The sequence below is a fragment of the Pseudophryne corroboree genome, chromosome 1 (assembly GCF_028390025.1).
Source record: "Pseudophryne corroboree isolate aPseCor3 chromosome 1, aPseCor3.hap2, whole genome shotgun sequence".
NCBI classification, from domain to species: Eukaryota; Metazoa; Chordata; class Amphibia; order Anura; family Myobatrachidae; genus Pseudophryne; species Pseudophryne corroboree.
The window spans coordinates 590042593-590055365 of NC_086444.1; the positions used below are offsets into that span (position 1 = coordinate 590042593).

Here is a 12773-nt window from a genome sequence, read left to right on the forward strand (position 1 = left end):
GGTGACAACCCAGCTACCCATTGCACTGGTGGCTCCCACCACCAGTGTTCCAGTACCCATAGCTGGTCTCCTTTCCCCATAGAGTATACTGCCTGACTGCCACGTCTGAATGAGCAGATAATTTAACAAGCCGGCCCAATTCTGTCCACAGCGCTCAAGACCAAACCCAGTGTCCAGTACTAGTCCAGGTTCACAAACAAACTCAGCCGTGACAAGTGGCAGATAAAATGCCTATCGTTATCTGACCATGTATGCCCAGCATAAGGAAACAAGCATAAGCACATGTGAGTGAGCATGAATAAACATTTCTGACCAGCCATACTTATCCAGAAGTTTCCATCTATCATCTTATATACAGTTTGCAGAATTTACCAGAAGGTGCTAAGGGACATATCCAGTTGAACGAGTGATAAAAAAAATTCTGCCGGCGTGCTACATTTCGGGCAGCCACAGGGTTTTCGATATTCAATCAGATGCAAGAAATGTAACCATTGTCATTTATATAGGAATTATTGCAGATTTTTTTCTTGCAGCCCGCAAACAGACGCATAGACAGGGTAAATCCCTATTTTAAGGTAAATACAAAGTGTGGCTATTGAATTACGAGACTATACTTGTATAAATAAACAATACTGTGTGAGTAAAAAGGGAGTGGGGGAACATTGACCTTGGACTATCCAGAAACTGTTTTGCAAGTTTCACCCCTCTCACACAGATAGTTTGCTGTCACATAGCGTTCAAATAAGTTGTGTTTTTCCTGTGTGTCGTAAAATTGCTTAGTTCAAAAGTAGAGTAACGTACTGTATTAACTTAAAAATGTTAGTTAAATTGAACAAAACATCCACCGAATCTTTCCGTATGCTAGCCGAGGCTTACAGGCAGATTGTATGTCACGTGCATGTGGGTTTCAGTGGCACAAAAGATTTAGTGATGGTCATAAGGATGTCAAAGATAATGAACCTCCCAAAAGGCTTTGCACATCAAAAACAAATGAAAAAGTAGCATCCAAATGGTAGCAGAAATGGTAAACATTGACAAAAAAAACCCTGTTAGGCAAGTTTGCATCAAGATCTTAACATGACAAACGTTTGTGCCAAGATGGTTCCAAGTCTTTTCACTGCCGATCACAAAGAAAATCAAAAGCAAATTTGTACAGACATTTTGGAACAAATTCAAGCGGACTTGCATTTTTTAGATAAATTTACGAGGGCTGTTCAATAAGTTTTCTGATGCACAAAGTGAATTTTTTCCAAAGTATTCCTTAGAGCAGGGGTGGGCCCGCAAAGTTATTTGTTCTGGCCCATCCGCTTGTTTGTCAGCGAGATACGCCGCCGCTCAGTCCGGCGGTGGCGTGTCTCAGCTGTCAGGCTAGGGAGGAGAGCGCAGCTACTATGTCCGGCAGCGGCGGGTAAGATCTCAAACCAACCGCCGGTTCATGAGCCAATCAGAGCTCGCGGACCGGCAGCCAATCAGGAGCCACCGCTGCCAGTCCACGACCTCTGATTGGCTCATGGACTGGCGGCTGGTTTGAGGACCTATACACCACCGCCGCCTGACATACCCGCACTCTCCTCCCTGCCCTGACCCGACACCTGAGACACGCCGCCGGACGGAGCTGCAGCAGTGGTGAGAGGTCTGGCACTGTAGGGGTATTTGTGTATCTGGCACTGTGAGGGCATTTGTATATCTGGCACTGTGGGGGCATTTGTGTATCTGGCACTGTGGGGGCATTTGTGTATCTGGCACTGTGGGGGCATTTGTGTATCTGGCACTGCACTGGCATATGTGTATCTGGCACTACACTATTGGGGTCATATGTGTATCATGTTCCATTTTAATTGCCCACACCCATTTTTTGGCACGCACGTGCCTCCGGCACGCACACTCAGTACCTCTAAGGGGCATAACTACTGGGGGGGCAAGGTCATTTTTAAGTTGATAATTTTTATATGGCCCCGAAGGATTCCCCTGCCTTAGAGGAATCTATGCAAAGTTGCATGCACTCAAACCACTTGAAGCAGCTGGATCAGTCCAAAGCAGGCATGTCATTTAGATGCTGGATGAAGGTCTTCACTGCAGCTTTTGGTGACTCAAAATGAATCCCATGACTCTTGTGCTTAATTTATGGGAATACAAAGAAGTCACAGGGGGCCAGATCTGGACTGTGCGGTGGTTGACCAAGCTCCTGGATGCGTTCATGGGCCAGAAATTCCACCACTCTCCTGGACTTTTGGGCAGGTACATTTTGTGATAGAGAAGGGTACTAGGAGTGCAAGATCATGGACGGCGCCTGGAAATGGCTTCCAACACTTGTGGCAGGCATTTGTTGGCATACCAGTCCCCAGTGATGGTGCACTGCTGCACGAGTAATATGGTAGCTACATAACAAGTCTAGACCACAAAAAACAGCCACCATCTTCTTGACCATGCCACACTCATGTTGGAACTTCTGTGGCAGCACACCTCCAACTGGGGTCCACTGGGCCAACTGTTTTCTGGTCTCAGGGTCTAAACTGCAGATCCAAGATTCATTGCCACTGATGATTTCCTAGACAGAGTTTAAATGACCACCATCAAATCCTGGCCAGCATGTTGCGGCATCAAGTCACCTGAGCCAACTCCTGCACTTGATTCAACTGATGGGGCACCCAGCGTGCTGAAACCTTGCTCAGTCCAAGCTTTTCATGGTGTATAAAGTGGATAGATCCCGATGAGATACCTATCTCCTTCTCTAACTGGGTCATGGTCATCCTGGTGTCCACCTCAACTATGGCAAAATTCTGCAAACCACTCAGTGAAGGTGCTTTCTCCCCAAAAGCAGCACACACTCGGCCAAAAGTTTCCTGCTGTCGCAGACCACTCTTGTAGTCATAGAAGATCATGGCTCTCCAGTGGCCTCTGTTGAGCTCCAAACTGAGTTTTTGATGGAAGTGAACATGCTGACTTCTTCAGTGGGCAATGCTGCTTATATATGGTTCTGTGCCTTGACATTTCACAAGAACTTTAGTCAGAGATTACAGTTCACAACTAGACAGCCAAATTGTGTCCAATGTACTTATGCACAACGTATTGCACACCTCCCGTATTACCTATGATGAAACATAGTTCTTCTAGTACGATCCTGAGACAAAACGCCAGTCCATACACTGAAGAGCACAATCATCACCAAGAATGAAGAAAGCATGTCAAAGCAAATCCAAATTCAAAGCTGTAAATTGTTTTGTTTGATACAGATGTGTCCTCATACATCTAGCCTCAATACACCATGCACCGCGAGTGCATGGTGTGAGTGAGGCGGTATGCAGTTAACATACCGCTCATCGGGATCCTGGCTGTCTCAATACCGATGCCGGGATCCCAACGGGAATATCATACCGCCGCTGGAATACCGACAAGGTAGGTGATTCCCCCTCAGTGGGTGTTCACGTTAATCAATTTGAATGTAAGCTCTCACGAGCAGGGTCCTCTTCCCAAATGTGCTTTTATGTCTCTTACTTAACCTATAATCTATTTAAAACTCCCTTTGATAGCACCAAATCCTTCGGTTTTCTGCCACCCTGATACTTATTTCAGTGCTGTCAACTGAAGCAGCTATGTTTATATACCCTGTACTTGTCCTATATTGTATTGACCTGTAAGTCACTGTCTTCATGTTTTGCTTATTTGTTAACTCTGTAATTGGGTGCTGCGGATCCCATGTGGCAGGATATAGAGAGGAGACAGATCTCCAGTGGTATGCCAGTCCCACTCTCCCGGCGCTTATATATATATAAAATAATTTTTCTATATATAAATACAACCAGTGTAGGCAAACAGCAGCGTATGTTTTGAGACTTGGTTAGAGTATCTAGCATAAACTAAACAAAAAAGATCTATAAAACATCTAACGTGGTGGACGAGTGCACTGCTGATTATTCAATGGTGTCAACGCGTTTCGTCGCACAATGCCTTGGGACTTCCTCAGGATTATTCAAATGTTGACACCATTGAATAATCAGCAGTGCACTGGTCCACCACGTTAGAACTTATTTGGCTCTGGAAAATAGCTTGCAGAGGCCCCGCTGCCTATCATCATCAAAGGGCTCCTTCCTGCATCACCGTTGGTAATAACCCGCCTGTCAGCCTGTCAGCTAATACCATCACGCAGAACAGTGCAGACGGCGGGATCCCTGCGGGTAACAACCACGAACCCTCCGATCACATCACCCGGGGTGGTGACGGCCTCACCACCGGGAGAGGGGAGACGGCAGTGAACATCACAGCGGAGAGACGGGTGAGTCCCTTGATCCTATCCATTATACGGACACACGTTACATCACGCCCGGGGCGGTGATAGCCTCACCACCGGGAAAGGAGGGACGACCTATTCACATTTGTGAGAATTACAGGCAGCGGTCTTCAGTTCACCCTGAATTATAAACTGTAGCCGGGACGCCGGCACTGAAAGCCATCAGCCTATTTGTGTGGAACGTGCAAAGGAGTGCAATTACTGATATACATTGTTTCCTAAGAGGACACTTTAGTATTTACCTAATTATAACACAGCTTTTAAATTAGAGTTGGTATAACAGCCAACCATGCATTTTGGAATACATTAACTAAATTGATGCTTTCTTAAAACTATATTTATGTTTATTTTATTCTCCACATGGTGGATGATTTGGTATAAATAAAATGTGCTTTTCTTATTATTCATAACCAGTCTCCCAACCTCATTTCTGATTACTTCACAGCCATTTTTTCAAAACTAATTTTTATTGTTACATTGATAATTTACACTTATACCTTTTAAAGCGCGATGTTTTATAGATCTTTTTTTGGATCCCATGTGGCGCCATATACATAAAGGATAATAATAATAATAATCATACTGCGGCTTTGGAGCACTTTGAGCAACATTGCACACCAAGATCTGCACATGTACAGCGTACAGTACAGCTTCTGTGCATGTGCAGATCTAAAAACATTGGAGATTTGTGTAAATATTGGGTTTACAGACATTTCTGAATCAGGCCCTTTGTCAGACTATGCTGAAATGCTCATACCAAGGTTATTTATGATAATATAACCTATTTCTTTATGCATCAGGCCAGGGGTGTTTCTACAGAGGAGGGGGCCCGTGTGCACCTCCAGGTGGGCCCCCTCCTCTGTACGGTGCTGTAGACTCCGGCACTGTGCCGGAGTCTACTGCTCATGCGCAGGTCTCCGAAAACATGGCGCTCGCCATGATCTGGAGACCAATTTGGCTACCGCGCATGCACAGCGGCCATTTTGGCTGCGATTTCCAGCATGATCACAGCTCCCGGCGCTGGACTCCGGAAAGGTAAGTACTAAAATGGATGCAATGGGTGCAGTGTGGGCCCCCCCCCCCCCATGACCCAGGGGCCCATGTGCACCGCACCCATTGCACCAATTATAGAAACACCAATGCATCAGGCTAATATAGCAGAGATGTATTTGGTAGGATTTAGACCTATTACAGTTTAGACTGTATATATTACACAGTGCTTTACGTTTACAGAATTATTCATGCAATTTGTATTGATTTATTTTTATGTTTTTTTTTTTTTTTTAGGTGTTTGGTTTTTCACTACTTTCTTCGCAAGTGCAGTTACTGTGTCATATATATTTCACATATTAGTCTGCTACAGGTAAGAACTTGCAAATGTACCCTTATATATTATGCCCAAATAAAAAAGGATATATTTACATTGATACTTAAAAAGAGCAATGATATCTTACTGTATTTCACACTTGTGCTTAAAAGGAGCTAAGCCAGTGGTTTCCAAACAAGTCACTGGGCCCTAGAGTATCAGAATTTTATGGTACGACAAAGTTTCTTATCCCGAAATTTAAAAACATATATATTTAATTAAATAAATTGCGTTTATGTGTCATCCTTAGGTTCAGTTATGTGGTGAGGGCACTTGCGTATTTACTGTAACAAAGAAAACACAACACAGGATGGTACAATTGGAGGGGAGTAGAGCAAATATAATAAACACTACATAGGACAGTACAATGGGTGACGAACAGCATATATTACCAAGAATACGCAACACAGGACAGTACAGTGGGGGAGTAGAGCCTATATATCCAAGAATACGTGACACAGGACAGTACAGTGGGGGAGTAGAGCCTATATATCCAAGAATACGCGACACAGGACATTGCGGTGGGTGAGTAAAGCCTATATAACCAAGAATACGCAACACAGAACAGTACAGTGTGGGAGTAGAGCCTATATAACCAAGAATACGCAACACAGAACAGTACAGTGTGGGAGTAGAGCCTATATAACCAAGAATACGCAACACAGAACAGTACAGTGGAGGAGTACAGCCTATACAAGCAAGAATACGCTAGACAGGACAGTACAATGGGGGAAGTTCAGCCTATATAACCAAGAATACGCAATACAGGACAGTACGGTGGGGGAGTAGAGCCTAACCAAGAGTAACCAAGAGTACTGTACGCAACACAGCACAGTATAATGGAGGAGTAGAGCCTGTATAACCAAGAATACGCAACACAGGACAGTATAATGGGGGAGTAGAGCCTATATAACCAAGAATACACAACACAGGACAGTATAATGGAGGAGTAGAGCCTATATAACCAAGAATACGCAACACAGGAAAGTATAATGGGGGAGTAGAGCCTATATAACCAAGAATACACAACACAGGACAGTATAATGGAGGAGTAGAGCCTATATAACCAAGAATACGCAACACAGGAAAGTATAATGGGGGACTAGAGCCTAGATAACCAAGAATACGCAACACAGGACAGTATAATGGGGGAGTAGAGCCTATATAACCAAGAATACGCAACACAGGACAGTATAATGGGGGAGTAGAGCCTATATAACCAAGAATATGCAACACAGGACAGTATAATGGGGGAGTAGATCCTATATAACCAAGAATACGCAATACAGGACAGTATAGTGGGGGAGTAAAGCCTATATAACCAAGAATACGCAACACAGGACAGTACGGTGGGGGAGTAGAGCCTATATAACCAAGAGTACGCAACACAGCACAGTATAATGGAGGAGTAGAGTCTATATAACCAAGAATACTCAACACAGGACAGTACAGTGGGGGAGTAGCAGTGGCAAACACAGAATTTTGAAAGAGGGTTTCCAAATAACTGGTTACAGACAAATGAAAAAATGTATTATATTATGGGAGTTGCATAAGGTATGCACTAAGTCGCATTCTTAGTGCAGCCTGCTATTCAATTGTTTGTGTGTTTATAAACATACACAGTCACCATCATCTTCCCCACTATAGACACATAGACAGACCGCATGGGAACATCATTAACCACCAGCAAACACCCCCGCCCCCCTGTAGGCAGACAGGACAACACCATCATCCCCCACCCCCCTAGACAGACAGTGTAGCACAATCTTTCCCTCCAGCAACTCCCCTTTCCCCCCATAGACAGACACATCACCGATACCCCCCTCCCCATAGATAGTCAGCATAACAATCATCCCCCCCACAGGCAGACAGGACAACACCATCATTCCCCCTTCCCCCAGAGAGACAGCGTTGCATCATCTTTTCCCCCAGTAACCCCCTTCCCTCCCCTCCCTAGCCACACAGACACAGCACCAACATTCTCGGGCAGCACATGGGCACCATCATTGCTCTTGGTCAACCTTCTGGTCACCGCTGCTAAGAGTAGCGGCACCAGCACCTGGCATATGTCTCACCTTGCTCTGCTCCAAAGTTATGGAGTCTGTGCCAATGCCTGGTCAGGAGTGAAGTTATAAGCAGCGCTGCTACAGTGTCGGTGCGCCAGTGCATCTCACCTCTCACAGCATGTCGCAAGAGCAGCCTGAGAGGAGCTGCTCCCGCCGCTACATGCCATCCTGAACAGCCAGCCTGAAGACACTCCGGACCTGTTACAGACATGAAAAACTGACTCGGCTCCTCCGCGATAGATCGGCGGCCAGGTGTGGTTCTGGGGACTCGGAAACCCCCCCCTGCGTGCGCGTATGAGTAGGGCCTATATAACCAAGAATGTGCAACACAGGACAGTACAGTGGGGGAGTAGGACTATACAGTATAACCAAGAATATGCAACACAGGACAGTACAGTGGGGGAGTAGGGCCTATACAGTATAACCAAGAATATGCAACACAGGACAGTACAGTGGGGGAGTAGGGCCTATACAGTATAACCAAGAATATGCAACACAGGACAGTACAGTGGGGGAGTAGGGCCTATACAGAATAACCAAGAATATGCAACACAGGACAGTACAGTGGGGGAGTAGGGCCTATACAGTATAACCAAGAATATGCAACACAGGACAGTACAGTGGGGGACTAGGGCCTATACAGTATAACCAAGAATATGCAACACAGGACAGTACAGTGGGGGAGTAGGGCCTATACAGAATAACCAAGAATATGCAACACAGGACAGTACAGTGGGGGAGTAGGGCCTATACAGTATAACCAAGAATATGCAACACAGGACAGTACAGTGAGGGAGTAGGGCCTATACAGTATAACCAAGAATATGCAACACAGAACAGTACAGTGGGGGACTAGGTCCTATACAGTATAACCAAGAATATGCAACACAGGACAGTACAGTGGGGGAGTAGGGCCTATACAGTATAACCAAGAATATGCAACACAGAACAGTACAGTGGGGGACTAGGTCCTATACAGTATAACCAAGAATATGCAACACAGGACAGTACAGTGGGGGAGTAGGGCCTATACAGTATAACCAAAAATATGCAACACAGGACAGTACAGTGGGGGACTAGGGCCTATACAGTATAACCAAGAATATGCAACACAGGACAGTACAGTGGGGGAGTAGGACCTATATAACCAAGAATATGCAACTCAGGACAGCACAGTGGGGGAGTAGAGTATCAGGGCCGGTTCTAGGCCTTGTGGCGCCCCGGGCAAAATATAGGGGCGTGGCTTCAAATGGGGGCGTGGTTATGATGCTGAAAGAAAAAATTAAATAATAAAAAAGTATATTTACCATCCCCGTTCCTGATCCAGACCGCTGCAGACCCCCTCCGCCGGCGGCGCCGCTCTTCTCCTCTCCTCTCTTCGATCTATGGGAGAGACGTTATTACGTCTCTCCCATAGAACAGCATAGACACTAGAGGTCAATTATGACCCCTAGTGTCTGTGCCACTATGCTGTGCGGTGCGCGATGACGTCATCGCGCATCGCACAGCAAAGGTCCTCTACATGAAGGGAAACTAGACCGTAGCGTCTAGTTTCCCTTCATGGAGCGGACCTTTGCTGTGCGGTGCGCTATGACGTCATCGCGCACCGCACAACTAAAGTCCTCTCAATGAAGGGAAACTAGACGCTACGCCTCTGGTTCCCTTCAAAGCGGGGAGGCACAGCAGGGCACTGCGGGGGGCACAGTGGCGGATCTTGCCCTGGTGCGGCGCCCTCCGGATGGCGCCGGCGCCCTCCGGAAGGCGGCGCCCCGGGCAAAAGTACCGCTTGCCCGTGGCAAGAACCGCCACTGTAGATTATATACAGTATAACAAAGAGTACACTACACAGGACAGTATAGTGGGAGAGTAGTTACTGTTGACCTTCTGACTGGATACTGATGCTGGCTGTAATGGTAGGCATGAAACAATGGTAGTTATGGGGTTGCTAATACAAGCACAGGGTTTTATGTGGTGAGAGTTGGATTGCGGTAGGCATGAAATTGTTAATCTGGACAGATAACTGTAATGATTAGTATATGTTGAAAGCAGGGGCGGATTGGGAACAAAAAGCGGCCCTGGAAAAATTTGTACTAGTGGCCCCACATGGGCAGCACCAGAGGTGTAAGGTCTAGCCATGGGCCATGGCAGCAGCACCCTCCCCCCAACACTTTCCAGATAGTGGGCATGTCCAGCATCAAGGGGGAAGTTAAAAGGAAATAAAACTAAATATTATGAGCACATTATATGATGCACCTTTAGAATTTAGAAAACTATAAGTCTTTAGAAAGATATATTTTCTTGCTTATTACACCAACCGTATCCCAATCACTATTCACTCAATCTTATATGTCAGCCAAGCAGGCAGACAGAGCATACACTAGATCATCTGCAATCACAGGCTAAGTGGCAAAGAAATATTCATATATGCAAATTATTTTGCATCTTATTCATTATGTCTATAAATAGGACCACATGTCCTCAAACAAAACAGGCCCCGCGGGTGCATCGGCCCACCAGGTATCTTCCCTGTAAGCCCTATGGCCAATCCGCCTCTGGTTGAAAGTATGAATAAAGTTGTTATACTGGGCTGAAATGGGAATGCTGACATATATGTGACAGGAATTTAAATTGTAACAAATGTTTTTGTTTATTTACTGTATAAGACACCACATCTTTCTTCTGAAGGAGAAGCCTCCCTTTCTGTATCAACTGAGAATCTCTGTTACTCCAATCACATTTGTACAGCATTCTGCCCAAAGCACAGCTAGCAGGGCTAGAACTCTGCAGAACAAAGATCTACAGTATGTTATTGTATGATGGGACTTTGCACCGACATGCAGATCTACAGTTGAATAATAATGAGCTAATGTTATGCTCTACTAACCCTTAGGGGCAGATTTAACAACGAGTGATATTTATGTTATTTATCACTCGTTACCGATGTCATGTGGTGCTCCAGCCAATCAGCTCCTGTCATTTGTCAAACACATGACAGTTAGAAGCTGATTGACTGGAGCACCATTTAACATTTGTAACGAGTGATAACAAGAATATAACTCATTGTTAAATCTGCCCCTGTTTACAGCTCCCTTCAGATAGGGCCAGCGACGAACTGGGACTCCGTCCTGGCCCATGCATTTGTGAACGTTCACGCACGTCGTGCAGGTAGGGCATGCCGTCACGATGTATGGGTGCATGCCACAAGTCAAGGGGGTGTGGACTCGCGACACCCCTAGTTTCTACGGACACTGGGGGAAGGGGCGGCTAACCCAGAGAGCCAGAGGCTGTGCTGCGTGTGGCCTTCCCGTCTCTCTGTGGGACCGACCGGCCCACCTGCCCATCGGCGCATGTTCCAGATGGCCAGTCCGGCCCTGGATAGGGCATATAAAATTGGCCAGTAATGCCAAGGTTTGAGGATTTGAAGGCCCATGATGAAGCTCACTTTGTACAAACTTGTTAGTACTTACATGATATCAACTCAGTATAGAGTAGGTGGCGGCAACACTACATTACTCTACCTTACTAGGATCAATACAGTGACCGTTCCTATTGCTTGCCACTAACAGGGCACTGGTGCGATGATGTGCACTCAGTGACTGTTAACATAGAACATTACTAGTAGTACATTGTATCAGCCAAAGAGATTTGAGAGCTGCCTTTATCTTTCTCATTGTTTTCTACATTTTATAAATAACACTTGTTTCATGGTAGTTAAGCTACCTAACTAATAACTCTTTTGCATACTATTTTTACAGAAAACACATGAGAAGACTTTGGATTGGGGAAAAAGGTTTCCTTCCCATAAAATATCATAAACCTTCATCTTCTAAATGTGTGGTAAGTTTCTTCTTTTGAACCTTATTTTGAAACTTTTTGTAGCTGTGATAAGAAAATGACCACTATTGGCTTCTGAATGCACTAATAGGCCCCAGTGTGGACAGAATTGATCTGGCTCAGCCCTAAAAGACTTGTCTTGCCAGTTTGGCTACCACATGTGTTGTAAAACTGGACAGTATTGCACTTATAAAGCCTACATAATTCAGGTGTATTCTCTATCGGGCATATTTATTATTATTATTATTATTATTATTATTATTATTATTATTATTTAATTGTTTAATTAATTCATTAATTGTTTTCACACCCTTTTCACATTATTTTGTGTCACTGAAATGCAATAAAGGGATTTTGGAGCAGTTTTTTTTTTTAACTATTCCAAAGCCTTTAATTCACATTTGTTTAGTAATAAGATTGCATTTTCCATACAAAGAAACACTGTGATCTGTCCAAATTTACTAAAAAACAAAAATAATACTGGGGGCAGCCCTGTGATAATAACGCTATCTTCATACAGCGGTATCCACAGTCCCCTCCTGTTCCCGGATCCGTTCTCTGATCTGTCAGACGCCAGCTCCTGTGAACAGCCATAACAATAACAGGCTGATCACTGTAAAAGAAAATCAGTGTCCCTGGTGAGCTTCTCTGGTCGTGTGTTCACCGACTTCCGGCACTGTGACCCACGTCATCTGATGTCTGCTGTAAACTGGCATCTCAATTTACAGCAGACATAAGATGATGGGGTCACAGAGCTGGAACCCAGCGATAAGATGACAGAAGACACAGAAAAGTGCACAAGCAACATTGAGCACTGGGTAAGTGCAAGGGGGGTATGCGCAGTACATACTAGGGTTAGTTGTTGTAAAAAATACCCCGAGAGGGCTGCGGAGTGAATTCATAGGACAGATCTTTCTCGCAAGCGCTGTCCCTGCATGCAATAATTGATACATCCCTGAATAAGTCATTCAATAATCACATTGCAAATTGGGGCAATTTTATCACAAGATATCCACATCTGAGATGCGGATTGTGTTCAATATGAAATATCTTTAAAACAATGTCTGATGATAAATTTTGTCAACATATCTTTCTCTATCACACCTAGGCTGCAATAGCAAGATACTCTGGCTGGCAAGTTGCTTATATTTTATGGGGTATGTTCACAATTCTACCTGGAGAAAAAAAAATGGACAATGGTCTGTTTTTAGAATTACCA

The 12773-nt window shown here is 44.8% G+C and overlaps 1 protein-coding gene across 5 annotated transcripts in view; it reads left to right on the forward strand.

The window, feature by feature from the left end:
- LOC134900336 (stimulated by retinoic acid gene 6 protein-like) overlaps positions 1 to 12773 on the forward strand; it is a 200353-nt gene that overhangs the window by 62601 nt on the left and 124979 nt on the right. For all 5 annotated transcript variants that reach the window (XM_063914232.1, XM_063914234.1, XM_063914231.1 and 2 more), the window contains 3 exons: positions 5576 to 5651; positions 11476 to 11557; positions 12663 to 12711. In XM_063914232.1, coding sequence (XP_063770302.1) covers positions 5576 to 5651; positions 11476 to 11557; positions 12663 to 12711 — 207 coding nt within the window. The remainder of the gene's footprint in view (positions 1 to 5575; positions 5652 to 11475; positions 11558 to 12662; positions 12712 to 12773) is intronic.